This window comes from Halichoerus grypus, chromosome 5 (genome assembly GCF_964656455.1).
Source record: "Halichoerus grypus chromosome 5, mHalGry1.hap1.1, whole genome shotgun sequence".
Taxonomy (NCBI): Eukaryota; Metazoa; Chordata; class Mammalia; order Carnivora; family Phocidae; genus Halichoerus; species Halichoerus grypus.
In genome coordinates, this window is record NC_135716.1 from 130,931,076 (window position 1) to 130,949,167 (window position 18,092).

Consider the following 18,092-nt stretch of genomic DNA (forward strand, 5'->3'; position numbering starts at 1 on the left):
TCTCTCTGGATGTTCTTTTGTCTTTGCACTGTCCTATTTATCCTATTCTCTTTCTTTATATTTTATTATATTTATAGCTCTTGCTTATTTGTATGTGATTTCTGTTCCTCATAATTTCATTTTATCCAGACTCCTCAAGTCCTAACTTCTTTGTGGCACATTTATGCATTTTTTTTAAGCCTTAGTGCCTGGTTGTTAACTACCTTGTTTTTTTATTACTCATTGTTAAAATTACTAGGAGAGGCATTTGATTGATCCTGCTTTTTTTTTTTTTAATGTATCAGAATATGTCATAGGTGACTGGCATATTTATGAATATCTGACTTTTTTTTAGTTGCTTATTTCTGTATCAGTTGAACTGTGATGGGTGAGTGAAGGGCAGCCATTCAGCAGGGTTTATGGCATATCAGAAAACACAACTGATATGTCTAGCATATATATACACATATGTATATATATGTATATATATCATACCAATCTTATACCTTAGTTTACACAACTGGGATATTGCTTTAAATTGCCCGTCTTGCTTTTTAATAATTTTAAATTAAAATTTTTAAATGATTTTAGGCTATTACTATATACTTATTGAAACAATTGAAATAATACAGTACAAAGACATAAAAACGTATCGTCTCTTCTACTTTTTTTTCCTGATGTAATTAACATTAATAGCCTAGTGGGTATCCTTGCACTCCTTTCTCTTTATTTATATAACACAGGGGCTTAGTTTGTTTTTACTGAAGTTGAATCACCATACATAGTACTTTGCTATATTTTTCTTTTCACTCAAAAGTTTATCATGAAATAGTTCCATAAGTCTGTAGATATCTATCCATGTTTATGTTCCCCTAACTTCTTTATACCTACACACATACACACTTGCATAAAACCCCATGATGGTGGGTTTCTTGGAGAATCCATTTTATTTATTTAAAAAAATTCTTTTTAGCTGGGCTGTCATCCTCTTTCCTTGTTAACCTCCTTCTTTCTTTTTTTTTTTTTTAAGTTTTTATTTAAATTCCAGTTAGTTAACAGAGTAATATTAATTTTAGTTGTAGAATTTATTTATTTATTTATTTTTTAAGATTTTATTTATTTATTTGACAGAGACACAGCGAGAGAGGGAACACAAGCAGGGGGAGTGGGAGAGGGAGAAGCAGGCTTCCCATGGAGCAGGGAGCCCGATGTGGGGTTCAATCCCAGGACCCTGGGATCATGACCTGAGCCAAAGGCAGACGCTTAACGACTGAGCCACCCAGGTGCCCCAGTTGTAGGATTTAGTGATTGATCACTTACATACAACACCCTGTACTCATTACAAGTGCTCTCCTTAATACCCACCACCCATTTAAACCGTCCCACTGCCCACCTCCCTTCCAGTAACCCTCAGGTTGTTCTCTATAGTTGAGAGTCTCTTATCTGCTTTGCCTCACCCCGCCCAACCCCCCATGTTTATCTCTTTTCCTTCTGAAATTCCACCTGAATGAAATCATATGGTACTTGTCTTTCTCTGACTTATTTCGCTGAGCATAATACTCTCTAGCTCCATCCATGTCATTGCAAAATGGCAAGATTTCATTCTTTTTGATGGCTGAGTAATATTCCATTGTATATATATAGCACCTCTTCTTTATCCATTCATCAGCCAGTGGGCATTTGGGCTCTTTATAATTTGGCTATTGTTGGTAATGCTGCTATAAACATCAGGGTGCATGTACTCCTTTGAATCAGTATTTTTGTATCCTTTGGGTAAATACCTAGTAGTTTAATTGCTGGATCATAGGGTAGTTCTATTTTTTAAATTTTTGAGGAACCTCCATATTGTTTTCCAGAGTGGCCGTACCAGTTTGCATTCCCACCAACAGTGTAAGAGGGTTCCCTTTTCTCCACATCCTCGCCAATACCTGTTGTTTCCTGTGTTGTTAATTTTAGCCATTCTGACAGGTGTGAGGTGATATGTCATTGTAGTTTTGGTTTGTATCTCCCTGATGATGAGTGATGTTGAGCATCTTTTCATGTGTCTGTTGGCCATTTGGATGTCTTCTTTGGAAAAATGTCTATTCATGTCTTCTGCCCATTTTTTTACTGGATTATTTGTTTTTTGGGTGTCCAGTTTTATATGTTCTTTATATATTTTGGATACCAGACCTTTATCAGATATGTCATTTGCAAATATCTTCTCCCATTCCATAGGTTGCCTTTCAGTTCTGTTGATTATTTCCTTTGCTGTGCAGAAGCTTTTTATTTTGATGAAGTAAAAAATAAGTTCATTTTTGCTTTTGTTTCCCTTGCCTCAGGAGACATATCTAGAAAGAAGTTGCCAGCCGATGTCAGGGAGGTTGCAGCCTGTGTTCTCCTCTAGGATTTTGATGGTTTCAGGTCTCACATTTAGGTCTTTCATCCATTTTGAATTTATTTTTTATTTTTGTATATAGTGTAAGAAGGTGGTCCAGTCTCATTCTTCTGCATGTTGCTGTCCAGTTTTCCCAACACCATTTGTTAAATGTCTTTTTTTTCATTGGATATTCTTTCCTGCTTTGTTGAAGATTAGTTGACCATAAAGTTGTGGGTCCATTTCCGGGTTTTGTATTCTGTTCCATTGATCTATGTGTCTGTTTTTGTGCTAGTACCATACTGTTTTGATCACTGCAGCTTTGTAATATAACTTGAAGTCCAGAATTGTGATGCCTCAGCTTTGCTTTTCTTTTTCAGTGTTGCTTTGGCTATTTGGGGTCTTTTGTGGTTCCATACAGATTTTAGGATTGTTTGTTTTAGCTCTGTGAAAAATGCTGTTGGTATTTTGGTAGGGATTGCATTAAATGTGTAGATTGCTTTGGGTGGTATAGACATTTTAACAATATGTGTTCTTCCCATCCATGAACATGGAATATCTTTATATTTCTTTGTGTCATCTTCAGTTTCTTTCGTAAGTGTTTTATAGTGTTCAGAGTATAGCTCTTTTACCTCTTTGGTAGATTTATTCCTAGGTATCGTATGGTTTTTGGTGCATTGATAAATGGGATTGATGCCTCGATTTCTCTTTTTTGTTGCTTCATTATTGGTGTATAGAAACACAACAGATTTCTGTACATTGAATTTGTATCCCAGGCTTTACTGAATTTGTGTATCAGTTCTAGCAGTTTTTTGGTGGAGTCTTTTGGGTTTTCTATGTAGAGTATCATGTCATCTGCAAATAGCGAAAGTTTGACTTCTTCCTTGCTGATTTTGGATGCATTTTATTTCTTTTTGTTTCTTATTGCTGAGGCTAAGACTTCCAGTACTGTGTTAAATAACAGTGGTGAGAGTGGACATCCCTATCTTGTTCCTGACAGTAGAGGGAAAGCTCTCAGTTTTTCTCCATTGAAGATAATATTGGCTGTGGTTTTTTCATATATGGCCTTTATTATGTTGAGGTATGTTCCCTCTATCCCTACTTTGTTGAGGGTTTTTATCATGAATGGATGTCGTACTTTGTCAAATGTCTTTTCTGTATCTATTGAGAGGATCATATGATTCTTATCCTTTCTTTTATTAATGTGGTGTATCACATTGATTGATTTGTGAATATTGAACCACCTTGCAGCCCAGGAGTAAATCCCACTTGATCATGGTGAATGATCCTTTTAATGTACTGTTGGATTTGATTTACCAGTATTGTGTTGAGAATTTTTGCATCCATGTTCATCAGGGATATTAGCCTGTAGTTCTCTTTTTTAATGGAGTCTTTATCTGTTTTTGGAACTGGGATAATGCTGGCCTCTAGAATGAGTTTGAAAGTTTTCCTTCCATTTCTATTTTTTGGAGTAGTTTGAGAAAAATAGGTATTAACTGTTCTTTAAATGTTCAGTAGAACTCCCCTGGGAAGCCATCTGGTCCTAGACTTTTGATTACTGATTCAGTTTCTTTGCTGATTATTGGTCTGTTCAAGTTTTCTGTTTCTTATTGCTTTAGTTTTGGTAGTTTATATGTTTCTAGGAATTTATTTCTTCCAGGTTGTCTGATTTGTTGGCATATAATTTTTCATAATGTTCTGTTATAATTGTTTGTATTTCTGTAGTGTTGGTTGTTATATCTCCTTTCTCATTTGTGATTTTATTTATTTGGGTCCTTTCTCTTTTCTTTTTGCTAAGTCTGGCTAGGTATTTATCAATTTTATTAATTTTTTCAGGGAACCAGCTCCTGGTTTCATTGATCAGTTCTACGTTTTTAGTTTCTATATCATTTTTCTGCTCTAATCTTTATTATTTCCCTTCCTCTTCTGGCTTTCGGCCTTGTTTGTTGTTCTTTTTCTAGCTCCTTTTGGTATAAGGTTAGGTTGTTTATTTGAGAGTTTTCTTGCCTCTTGAGGTTAGGCCTGTATTGCTATATACTTCCCTCTTATGACTGCTTTTGCTCTACCCCAAATGTTTTGGACCATTGTGTTTTCATTTTTATTTGTTTCCTTGTATTTTTTTTTTATTTCTCCTTTAATTTTCTGGTTGACCCATTCATTCTGTAGTAGCACATTCTTTAACCTCCATGTATTTGTGGTCTTTCCAAATTTTTACTTGTGGTTGACTTGAAGTTTCATAATGTTGTGGACAGAAAAGATGCGTGGTATGATCTCGATCTTATTTATTGAGGCCTGATTTGTGACCTAGTATGTGATCTCTTCTGGAGAATGTACCATGTACACTTGAAAAGAACATAATATTTTGCTACTTTAGAATGAAATGTTCCGAATATGTATCTGTTAAGTCTGTCTGGTCCAGTGTGTCATTCAAAGCCAGTGTTTCCCTGTTGATTTTCTACTTAGATGATATGTCCATTGATGTAAGTGGGGTGTTAAAGTCCCCTACTATTATTACATTATTATCAATGGGTTCTTTTTTTTCTTTTTTTTTTAAAGATTCCATTTATTCACTTGATGGAAAGAGACACAGCGAGAGAGGGAACACAAGCAGGGGGAGTGGGAGAGGGAGAAGCAGGCTTCCCGCTGAGCAGGGAGCCCAGGTTCTTTTTCTAAAAGATTTTATTTATTTATTTGACAGAGAGAGACACAGTGAGAAAGGGAACACAAGCAGGGGTAGTGGGGGAGGGAGAAGCAGGCTTCCCGCTGAGCAGGGAGCCCAACGTGGGGCTCGATCCTAGGACCCTGGGATCATGACCTGAGCCGAAGGCAGAGCTTAATGACTGAGCCACCCAATGCCCCTCAATGAGTTCTTTTATGTTTGTTATTGTTTTATATATTTGGATGCTCCTACGTTAGGGGCACAAATATTTACAGTTCTTAGGTCTTCTTGTTGGATAGTCCCCTTTATTATGATATAGTGCCCTTCTTCATCTCTTGTTACAGTCTTTGGTTTAAAATCTAGTTTGTCTGATGTAAGTATTGTTACTCTGGCTTTCTTTTGATGTCCATTTGCATGATAAATGTTTTTCTATCCTCTCACTTTCAATCTGCAGGTGTCTTTGGTCCAAAATGAGTCTCTTGTAGGCAGCATATAGATGGATCTTGTTTTTTAATCCATTCTGACACCCTGTGTCTTTTGATTGGAGCATTTAGTACAATTACATTCAGAATTATTATTGATACATATTAGTGCCATTTTATTACTTGTTTTGTCATTGTTCCTGGAGATTTTCTCTGTTCCTTTCTAGTCTTTGTCATTTTGGTCTTTCCTTCCCACTCAAAGAGTCCCCTTTAATATTTTTTGCAGGGTTGGTTTAGTGTTTACAAAGTCCTTTAGCATTTGTTCATCTGGGGAACGCTTTATCTCTCCTGTTCTGAATGATAACCTTGCTGGGTAGAGTATTCTTCGCTGCAGACTTTTCCCATGCAGCATGTTGAATATATCATGCCACTGGCTTCTGGCTTCTCAAGTTTCTGTGGAGAGATCTGCTGCTAACTTATGGGTGTTCCCTTGTAAGTTAGGGACTTCCTTTGTCTTGATGCTTTTAGGATTTTTTCTTTATCACTATATTTTTTTTTTTTTTTTTTTTTAAGATTTTATTTATTTATTTGACAGAGAGAGAGAGAGCAAGAGAGGGAACACAAGCAGGGGGAGCAGGAGAGGGAGAAGCAGGCTTCCCGCGGAGCAGGGAGCCCGATGTAGGGCTCGATCCCAGGACCCTGGGATCATGACCTGAGCCGAAGGCAGACGCTTAACGACTGAGCCACCCAGGCGCCCCTTTATCACTATATTTTGCAAATTTAACTGCAATATGTCTTGCTGTTGGCCTGCTTTTGTTGATTTTGTTGGGAGCTCTCTGTGCCTCCTGAATTTGGATATCTTTTTTCCCCCAGGTTAGAGAAGTTTTCAGCTATTATTTCCTCAAATAAACCTTCTGCTCCCTTTTCTCTCTCTTCTTCTGAGACTCCTATGATACAAATGTTATTACGTTTGATGGATTCAATGAGTTCCCTAAGTCTACTCTCGTGTTCCTTTGCTCTTTCTTTTTGTTCAGCTTCATAATTTTTCATAATTCCTTTTTTTTTTTTTTTTTAGATTGTATTTATTTGAGAGAGAGAGTGAGCAAGAGAGAGCACAAGCCAGTGGAGGAGCATAGGGAGTGGGAGGAGCAGACTCCCCACGGAGCAGAGAGCCCCGTGTGGGACTCGATCCCAGGACCCTGGGATCATGACCTGAGCTGAAGGCAGATGTTTAACCAACTGAGCCATCCAGGCGCCCTATTTTCCATAATTCTATCTTCTGTTTCACTTATTCATTACTCTGCTTCTTCCATCCTTGTAGTCATTACATCCAGTCACTTTTGAATTTCAGATATTGCATTTTTCTTTTCTGCCTGATTGTTTCTTAGTTCTTTTATTTCTGTGGTAAGGGTCTTCCTGATGTTTTCTATGTTTTTCTCAAGCCCGGCGAGTATTCTTATAATTGTTGCTTTAAATTCTGTATCAGGCCTATTACTTATATCTGTTTCGATTAGATCTCTGGCTGTGACCTTTTCCTGTTTTTTCTTTTGGGATGAATTCCTCCATCTTGGCATTTTGTATAGGTCTCTGTGTTCCTCTCTGTGTTAGAAAATTCTTTTATGTTTCCTGCTCCTGTGAGTAATGGCTTTATGAAGAAGAGGTCATACAATGTCCAGGGTCTGGTGCTTCAGGAAGTGCCTCTGGTGTGTGCTGCCTGCACTATGCTGCTGTGTTTTCTCTGCCCTTTCCCTCAGGTCAGTCCTCTGGAGAGGCTCTCCTTGCCTGCAGTGGACAGCATTTGGACCTTGGCCAGAGTGTGGCAGGTTTTAACTGGGCGTGCTCTGGTTTGCTTGTTAAATGAGACCTGATGCTATTTCCAGTAGAGTTGAAGCTTTGCAGAACTGTGGTTGGTAGACATGGTGTGTGTGTGGGTCTGTGCTGGTCTTCCGTGGGGAGGGGCCTGCTGTGCTGATCATTAGGCACACTTGCCTGAGAAAAGCAGCACCAGCAGAGTGTGGTGGGGCAGGATCTGGTGTAAGCAGGTTAGGCAGCCAATCTTGGCACTGTGCTGTTTACTGAAGTTGGTTTATGCTGAGGGGCAGGGGAGGGAAATGGCTCCAGCTAACTCCTTTGTCCCCAGAGAGGGGAGTCCATGTCTGCTACTCTCAGGGAAGCCCTTCCAGAAAAGCAAATAATTTCCCCTCATGTGTCCTAGACGTTTTTGAGATCCTTGTTTTCACACTGTCTGTCTCCAGGTTGCTTGCCTGCCTGGAGCAGCACTATGCACTTTGGGCTCTATCACAGCCAAGCCTGCTTACTTTTAAGATTTTATTTATTTATTTTTATTTATTTATTTATTTATTTATAGAGTGTGCACACATGAGTGGGGGGAGGGGCAGAGGGGGATGGAGAGGTAGAGAATCTCAAGCAAACTCTCACTGAGTATAAACCTGATGCAGGGCTCAATCTCAGGACCCAGAGATCATGACCTGAGCCAAAACCACGAGTTGGATGCTTAACCAACTGAGCCACGCAGGTGCCCCCAGGCCTGCTTACTTTTAAAACTTCAAACTTTAGGGACCCAGTGTGGCGGGGACCTGTGCTGGTCTTCTGCGTAAGGGTTTTGCTGCCCTGGAACCAATGCAGGTTTGACCTAGAAGGGCAGTGGTGCCAGCATGCAGGGGTGTGGTATTTGGAGCAAAGCAGGCTAAACAGCCAGTGTCCAGTGTCTGGGTTAGCCGCCCTCAGCAGGTGTGTCTGCACTTAACGCTGAGGGGCGGGGGAATGAAATGGTGCCCGCGGGCTCCTTTGTCCACCGAGAGGCAGTGCTGTCACAGATGTGCTCCAGGAAGAGTGAACAGTCTCCCCCCACGTGCCCTAGGTGATCCTCAGATTGTGCTGTCTTCCCAGGGATTGCTTGCCTGCTTTCTCTCCAGTAGTAGGGCAGTACCCTCAGGTCTCTATGCCAGCCAAGGCCAGGGACCTCCAAAACTCCAGTCTTTGAGCCCTGCTGAGTGCAAAACCTCATGAGAATCAGCCCCTCTCATTTTCCCAGCCAATGGCTTTGGGGAAGTAGTCTCCTTGTGCTTATCCCTGTGTGCTCCACTCTCTCACCTTTCTCTGTAACCAGGGCTCTCTTCCCTCCCGAGCATCCATGATCCTTTTCTCTCTCAAACGACTTCTCTGCACTTCCCACCTTCCTTGATGTGGCCTTTTCTCTCCCTCTAGTTGTGTAGTTTGTTCTGTCAGTCCTCAGGTCAAGTTCTTGGGTATTCAGAATGATTTGATGATCACGATGAACATTCTGATACTCTCTGCCTAGGTTCAGTAGTTGTTACCATTTTATCATATTTGCTCTGTTTTTCTCTTAGTGTTGTATATATTATTTTTGCTATATCATTTGAAAGTTCAATGTAGACATCATGACATTTTACCACCGAATACCTTAGCTTGCATCTCTAAGAATAAGGACATTCTCTTTCATAACCACAATATCATTATCACACTTTTTTTTAAAAAAGATTTTATTCGTTTGACAGAGAGAGAGAGGGAGAGAGCACAAGCAGGGGGGAGCGGCAGACAGAGGGAGAGGGAGAAACAGGCTCCCTGCTAAGCAGAGAGCCCAACATGGGCTCGATCCGGGACCCTGGGATCATGACCTGAACTGAAGGCAGATGCTTAACCGACTGAGCCACGCAGGCACCCCTATCATTATCACACTTAAGAAAATTAATAATATTATTATAATCTCTAATATCTAATCATATTTTAATTTTTCCAGTTCCAAAAATTTCTTTTATTTGTGCTTTATATTGAATCAAGAACCAATTAAGATTTACTCATTACATTTGGTTATGTCACTTTATTTTAATCTAGAAAAGTTTGCCTGCTTGTTTTTCTTCCTTTGTATTTCACTTTTTGAATAGCGTGCCCAGTCAATTTGTAGAACGTCTCCCATCTCAGATTTGCCTGATTATTTTCTCATGTTGTAATTTAACTTGTTCCTTATCATGTATCTTTTCTGTAAATTGAAAATTAGGTATCAAGGCTTGATTTGATTCAAGTTAAATACTTCTGGAAAGAATACTGCATAGGTGATGTTATGAACTTTATATTACATCACATTAGAAACATATAATGTCAAGTTATGCCACTATTAATGCCACCATGTTTAGTCATTTGTTTAGGCTGATGATCTCCTGTTATCTTCACTAGAGAGGAACATTTTTCTCTTTATAATTAGTAAGTGATCTTGGGATAATACTTTGGTATCATGTGAATATCCTGTTTTCCAGCACCATAGCATTTTACATAGTGGCTTTAGCATTCATTGAGGACATTTGCCTAAATCAGTTATTACTTTGGTGTTGTAATATACTGATTTTCAAATTCTGCCATTTCTTCTACATTTATTAGCTGGCATTTTTCTGTAATTGATTGTTTTTAGTTTAATGTGTTATAACTGATCATTATTCTTTTTGATGCTCAGTTTCCCAAATGTGGCCAGTAGCTGACCTTTCGGCCTGGTTCCTATGTCCTTTTGATATGACACTATTCTTAAAAAATGGCTGGCTATTACTCTAGTGGTATAGATGCATTCCATTAGTCAGTCTTTCCCCCATGGTAGATATTCATTTAGTTTCCAGTATACTTGCCATTATAAACTGCTAGAATATACATTCTTATACATATATTCTCTCTCCCTCTTTTTTTTAGGGGGGTGGAGAGGGAAAGAAGGTTGGGGGGAGGGGCAGAGGGAGAGAGAATCTTAAGCAGAACACACCAGCACAGAGCCCTATGCAGGGCTTGATCTCACGAAATCAAGAGTTAGACGCTTAACCGACTGAGCCACCCAGGAGCCCCTCTTGTACCTATATTCTTAAATACTACTGTAGACTTTCTTAAGCACCTTTGTGAAATTTCTATATTTATTTTACTTTATTCTAATAAAACTCAGTATAGTTATTCCTAGTGCTATATGCTGATATAGTTATACCTTCTTTAACTAGGAATCACATTCTTCTTCCACCTGTGCTCAAGTACGTGACACTGTCATAACGCCCTTATCAAAGGCACTTACCAAATTTTTTTTTTACTTATTAGTTTACTTACTTTCTTCTAATAAAGGATGTAAGCTCTCTGATAGCAAGATGTGTCTTTCTTCTCACTGCTTATATCAAGGACTTAGTGCTTAGAAATGGCATATAATAGACACTTGGTAAATATTTGCTGAATGATTGATTGAATGAACCATTCATTTAGGAAATTTAGAATGGATAGACATCCTAAATTTCCGTGAGCCTCAGTTTTGATATTTTTGTCTATTAATATAATTTTTATTTCTAATTTTTAAGAAGAGTATCCTCAGCCTGTAGAAGAGTCTATACCTTAGACTTCTTTTGATTACCAGAAAGACTGTCCAGATTTGTCCTTGGAATCATAAACAGATTTTTTCCTCTTTTGGGTGTTTTCCTGAAGTAAAAGAATTGTAACGTTTGAAAAATAAGGGTTTATGGAAACATTACTGGTCCTTTTGAAAGCACATTTTTTTTTCTGAAATAAATTAGGAACCTTCCATTTGACATTACATACATACAAATCCTCTTTTGAGTTTTATTAGTAGAATTTTGATGTAAATTACTCTAGGGGATCCTGGGTTGGTGGAAATATTCTCAAAATACTCCTAGGAACAGTTATTAAGGAACATAGTACTTCTTTGGAGAGATACAATTTATTTTTAAGCAATAGAATGGATACTTCTTGAATCTGAGGATCTGAAATAACCTTGTTTAGATATATAGGGCTTTTAAAAATTTTTCTTTATGGTACAGTGTTTATATTATAGATCTATTTATATTACATTGGTTTCTTAAATTTCTAAATGATTTTTATATTTAGAGATTCTAAAAATTGCATGATGTTTGATATTATTACCACTTTATGTTTCAGAATGTGCCCATTTACTTTTGGCTCACAATGCTCCAGTAAAGGTGAAAAATGCTCAGGGATGGAGCCCGCTGGCGGAAGCCATCAGCTATGGAGATAGACAGATGAGTAAGCAATATAAATTATTGTTTTTGATATAAACTCTAAAAATATGAAGTGATGCATTTGATATAATTTTCATTTAGTGTAACTTTCCATAGTATGAAATATTTGTAGTTATTTATAAACTTACATGTGAATTATTCATGACTTAGGAACTTGGATATTGGGTAGTATACAAAAAGAATTGAGGAATATTGTTTATATATTTTTTTCTTTTACAGTATTCTGCTCTACTGATATTCTTCCATTGTTTTATTTATTCAATATGAAGGATTTTTAAAAGCACTGGGGGAGGGGGATGGGGGGATGGGTTAGCCTGGTGATGGGTATTAAAGAGGGCATGTACTGAATGGAGCACTGGGTGTTATACGCAAACAATGAATCATGGAACACTACATCAAAAACTAATGATGTAATGTATGGTGATTAACATAACATCATAAAAAAAAAAAGCACTGAGACCTGATTGTGCTTTCTGGCAGCTACTTAATTATATAGAACATTAATTGGAACCGAAAATAATCACAGTGTGTTATAACAGTTATCTTTTTGCTTTAATTGGTGGAATAGGCTTTGCTGAAAGAGAGAAGCAAGTCTCTTTGTTTTTGTCTTTGAGAATTTCAAAAAAAGTCACATGTTTTCTCACAGTATACAAAGTGTTCAGTTACTCTATCTTCCCTCCTTCTATTCCTAAGTTTTCTTTTTTTTTTTTTCCAGCTTCGTATACAGGTTTTATTTTTGTCAAGCACATCTCAATAGTTGAAAATTTTATAAAATTTAAATCTGGATGAATGAGAATATTATCTTTCTGGTAATATCTTTTTACAATTTGAGGTTGAAAATAATGAAATCTCGACTTGTGGAAGGAACAGTAAAAATTGGGCAGTTTTATTAAAGAAGTGCATTAAGATTGAACACTCTTGGGATGTTACGTGGATTTAGTTCTATTTGATGCCACATTTTGGGCTCTTATGTTTTAGCTTTATATGTAATCCACATACTACATCTTTGTGGACTTTCTGCACATTTTGGGCAGCTTTTAATGGTGAAGTTACATTTGGGCTTAGGATTTAATGAGATAAAATTGTGATGATTTAACAATTATATGAGTGTGTGTGTGTGTGTGTATATATATATATATACACACACACACAAATATAGTTATTCATTGACAGTTGTCCTTTTTGGACAAAATCAAGAGACTCTGAGAGTAAGAAACCATAATAATCCTAGAATTATGTCAGGGAAAAGACAAAAAAATGTACAGATCTAACAAACTGAGAATAAATTAAAAGTTGCAGCAACCAGTCTAAAGGAACTTTCTCTGATGTTTCTAACCCATTAGCAGAATGGAGAGGAAACCAGATGGACTCCTGGGTTTCTGACTTACACTGAGACTTATGTAGCTTTCACCTAACTTTTATTTAGAGTCAGTGAATATTTATTTAGTTCTTACTATAAAGCATGTATGTATAGTTAAGATGTGGAGAATGAAGACATAGTCTCTGCTCTTTAGGAACTTATAATCTATTGGGAAGGCCAAGAAACAGTTTTCTTGGAAAATCAGTTACTGGATTTTAATGTAAAAGATTGAGGCCCATAGTAGTTGAGATCTGCTTTTAAAGTGATTTTCTTCTATAGAGTGATGTCTTAGATACACATTCTGAATAGTATTCCATGGCCAATCATTGTATCATTATATATCCATAATTATTCAGTGCTTTTTAAAAATTATTTCCCATCACATGAGATGGAAATATTTAACTGCTAACTTAAAGAATAGTAAATTTAACAACTCTTAAGCTACATATTTAGAAATATATGGATATATTTATTATGGTATTAAATGGGTCTGAAAATTACATTATTTGAAAAATCAGAGATAATCTAATACAATTATTACTGAAATATTATCTAATTAGCAAAATATAATCTGATATTATAAATTATTAGCAAAAACTGTGACCTTTTTCTTTTTTGGTCTGATTTCTGCTGATGTTTTTGTGCTACAGAACAGTGAGATGATACTATATTTTTCGGAGACTATTTAGAATTATTTCACTTGGTGTGGGGGCAGCCTGGTTGGCTTAGTCGGAAACGCATGTAACTCTTGATCTCAGGGTCGTGAGTTCGAGCCCCAAGTTGTGTGTAGAGATTACTAAAAAATGAACCTTAAAAAAAAAAAGAATTATTTCACTTTAGAGTTAATAAAATTTCAAGATTATGTTGCTTTTCTGCCTTATGATGGTTACGTGGTGAACAGCGATCATCAGCCCAGGTCAGTATCAGAGAGGTGTCAGTCTGGGATTTAATTAATTTGATGTTAGATTTGTTGAGTTTGAATTATTTATGGTATGTCCACAGAACCATCTAAGTAAGAAGTGGGAAATAATTATTCTGAAGCATAGAAGGAAGTGGAAGGCAGAAAATACAGATTTAAGTGATTCTTGGAGCAGGAAGGCATAGTTCGAAAGGTTTTAGGCACAACCAACTGAATAGTTTAAAAAGTACTTTGTTGGGCGCCTGGGTGGCTCAGTCATTAAGCGTCTGCCTTTGTCTCAGGTCATGATCCCAGGGTCCTGGGATCGAGCCCCACATCGGGCTCCCTGCTCAGCGGGAAGCCTGCTTCTCCCTCTACCACTCCCTAGGCTTGTGTTCCTGCTCTCGCTATCTCTCTCTCTGTCAAACAAATAAATAAAATCTTTAAAAAAAAAAAAGTACTTTGTATGGGAAAAGAAGGAAAGAGAAAGTTAAATAAGTTGTGGTTTATTGGAGTTCTTCATTTGAGTCTTTGTATGAATTCTAATACCATCCAAATCCTCCAAAGCTAATTTTATCCTTATTATCAGTCATCATTATGTGTTTCTTAACAGTATGGGAGTACAAATCCTGATTCCACAAAAACATATTGCTAATTTTGTATAATTGCATTCTGAATGTTTGTTTCTGTTTCTGTAAGAAATTTGAGTTGACGTTATTTTTTAATGTAATGTAAATCTCTTTGTCACTATCTTTTTATAATGTTTGGCCATTTTAATGTAATTGTTATTTACTGCATGCGTTCAATTTCAATATACTTACCTGGTGAAAAATATGACTTCTGCTTTTCATTAAGATATCTTTTCTATTTATGAATTGAATTCTTTTCATTCCTTACATTCACAGAGGTTTGTTTGAATTTGAAGGCAAATTGCCTTCCTTGAAGGCAAGGAAGATTTATTAAAATACTTGAGCTTATAGTGGAGAAGAATTATAAAAAGAATTCTACTACATTTGGGTAATACAGCTTTGATATTAAAGTTAAGTTATAACAAACATGAGGTTAGCCAGATTCGTGTAAATTTGAATCTGGAAAGAACTTTAATGATTATACAGGTCATTAGTTCTCAGACTATTTGGATTTCACAGACCAGAAAAAAATTGTATTTGAGGATTGATGTAGAGTAGCTAACGTTTCATTTTAGCATATAAAAACTTTAAAAAAGTTAATTACTTTCTTCTGTGACCACCATTTCATTAAAAGAAGACATTTTGAAACCAAAAATACCAGAAAGAATAGTCCTTAAATTGAAAAAAGTATATAATTTATAAATAAAAAAGAAACCCCAACCTGGTTCCCAGTTTTTTTTTCATTTTACTGCATATCACTGGGAATTTGAACAGTTGGGCGCTGAAATGTAGACTTGTATTTGGAAACTATTGACCTAGGTCATAAAGCTAGTTGTAGGACTGTATGATGAGATGAGGTCCCACACCTTGGCTTCTAGGTCTCATCTCAGCCTCTTCTGTTGTTCCAGAAGACCATGAGTAATTTAAATTTGCTCTTTGATTTTTTACTTTTTAAGATACAGTTATGGTTATGGTTAGAACTGTGGTTCAGAGTAAGAATAGATTCCACTGTTTTTCAGTTTATTCTCTGGGCTTTTCCTTATTTGGCCATTGCACACAAAACAAACCTGGTCCAAGCTTTCACTGCTGTCTTTTCTTCTTTTTCTTTTTTTTTACCTTTTGCTTCTGTATTCCACATAAGGCTTTAAGTAGTTTATAAGAATGCATATTATAAAATAGTAAAAATAATAGTATTTTAATGTGTATGAATATATATATATACACATAAGTATGTATGTATGTGAAAAATATGTCAGGACTAGGTGGAAGTCAGCATGTAGTGATGTACATATTTTTCCCCCAGTGCATATTTTCTATCTTCTTATCTTTTGTTAGGCTTATTTCATTTAAGTCTAATATTTTCCCTTATTTCAATAAATGTTAGGGACTGATTGATTTTTGGTAGTCAATTTTAGACCTTTATTCTAATAGGTAAAAATTATGTTTACTTAATTGCAGGCACAGTAGTAAGCAATTTATATTGAGCCTTTACAGAAATTCCATATAGATTTTACTTTATTTTTACTTGACAAATGAAAAAAAGAAACAAATTTAGGGAAATTAGGTAACTTGTCCATTTACATGTAGCTAATAATTAGTAAAGCTGTGGTTTGCACTTAGGCAATATGTCTAAATCTCAGTCTGAATATTGAGAAAACACTATGGAGGGCTTCGGGTTTTATTAGATTCAGAAGTTCTTTTCATGGGTAAAAGAGGATTCGTTTTTGTATTTTTTTTGCTATGTGGTGGTCTTTGAGAGTACAAACTCTAGGGAGAAAAGAACAGATACACCCAGTAACAATTACAAATAATTACATTTTTATAAAAGTAATATCCACTGGCATTTTTGAGATCTGTCTTTGAGATCTTTTAGATCAGTGTTACAACAGGACATTGAATCATCTGACTGAGATTAGTTAATCTTGGCTCACTCAGGTACATCCTCACTGATAATTAAAAACTCAGAAAACTAGTGTGAATGTAAGTTCATGTTGCGGTATCTCTTCTCAATTTTCCTTGGAGTTCATAACAGTTTTATTAAACTTATTAACTTATTTATAATGTTTATATCGATATATGTCTTTGTATAATAAACTAGTGGTGTTTTCTAACATGGCAAAAAAGGGTTTTTTGTATAAATTTTTTTAATTGAGCTATAATTGACAATCTAGCATGGTGAAATTTATTAAAAAAAATTTTTTTTTAATTTAAACTTCAGTTACGGCTCTTTTAAGGAAGCTTAAGCAGCAATCCAGGGAAAGTGTTGAAGAAAAACGACCTCGATTATTAAAAGCCCTAAAAGAGGTAGGCCTTATCTCTTTGCCAGTCTTGTACCTAAAGAGTAATTATAAGTTTACTTTTAAGCATTTTTTTTTTCATTTTACTTGTTAATTTTAATGTTAAAATAATACCTTAAAAGTTTGTGGGGTTATTTCACTGTGCCCAGATATTATTTTTCGATCCCCTGTAATAACAAACCAATTTGTCAGACAATAAATATTTCAAAAAGTATGTAATCTTATTTCTTATCATCTTGTTCTTTTTTTAAATTTTATTTTATTATGTTACATTAATCACCATACATTACATCAGTAGTTTTTGATGTAGTGTTCCATGATTCATTGTTTGCGTATAACACCCAGTGCTCCACTCAGTATGTGCCCTCTTTAATACCCATCACCAGGCTAACCCATCCCCCCACCCCCCTCCCCTCTAGAACCCTCAGTTTGTTTCTCAGAGTCCATAGTCTCTCATGGTTCGTCTCCCCCTCCAATTTCCCCCCCTTCATTTTTCCCTTCCTACTATCTTCTTCTTCTTTTTTTTTTTAACATATAATGTATTATTTGTTTCAGGGGTACAAGTCTGTGATTCATCAGTCTTACACAATTCACAGTGCTCACCATAGCACATACCCTCCCCAATGTCTATTACCCAGTCACCCCATCCCTTCCACCCCCACCACTCCAGCAACCCTCAGTTTGTTTCCTGAGATAAGAATTCCTCCTATTAGTGAGATCACATGATACATGTCTTTCTCTGATTGACTTATTTAGCTTAGCATAATACCCTCTAGTTCCATCCACGTCGTTGCAAATGGCAAGATTTTTTTTTTTTTGATGGCTGCATAATATTCCATTGTATATATATGCCACATCTTCTTTATCCATTCATCTGTTGATGGACATCTTGGCTCTTTCCATAGTTTGGCTATTGTGGACATTGCAGCTATGAATATTGGGGTGCATGTACCCCCTTTGGATCACTACATTTGTATCTTTGGGGTAAATACCCAGTAGTGCAATTGCTGGGTTGTACGGTAGCTCTATGTTCAACTTTTTGAGGAACCTCCATACTGTTTTCCAGAGTGGCTGCACCAGCTTGCATTCCCACCAACAGTGTAGGAGGGTTCCCCTTTCTCTGCATCCTCGCCAACATCTGTCATTTCCTGACTCGTTAATTTTAGCATTTTTTAAAGGCAGTCTAATCGCTTGATTATTAAGTCAAGAAATGGTAAAAATCCTGTTTCAATTAAGCAATTATGATAAAACAAAATACCCTGATTATAATGGATAAATATAATCCTATGGAAGCACCGTTTACTTTGAACTAGGAAAGCAGATAAAGAATTACTGTTTTCAATCAATTAGATAAGAGCTCTAAGAGAAAAGGAGGTAGATCATAACTAAAGGCAATACTTTTCCTTTGTACTTTGGATTGGAAGATTCCCTAAGAGCTGAAG

The 18,092-nt window shown here is 36.4% G+C and overlaps 1 protein-coding gene across 2 annotated transcripts in view; it reads left to right on the top strand.

Moving 5' to 3' along the window:
- ANKRD13C (ankyrin repeat domain 13C) overlaps positions 1-18,092 on the top strand; it is a 94,053-nt gene that overhangs the window by 22,816 nt on the left and 53,145 nt on the right. For both annotated transcript variants that reach the window (XM_036116896.2, XM_036116894.2), the window contains exons 3-4: positions 11,366-11,470; positions 16,572-16,657. In XM_036116896.2, coding sequence (XP_035972789.1) covers positions 11,366-11,470; positions 16,572-16,657 — 191 coding nt within the window. The remainder of the gene's footprint in view (positions 1-11,365; positions 11,471-16,571; positions 16,658-18,092) is intronic.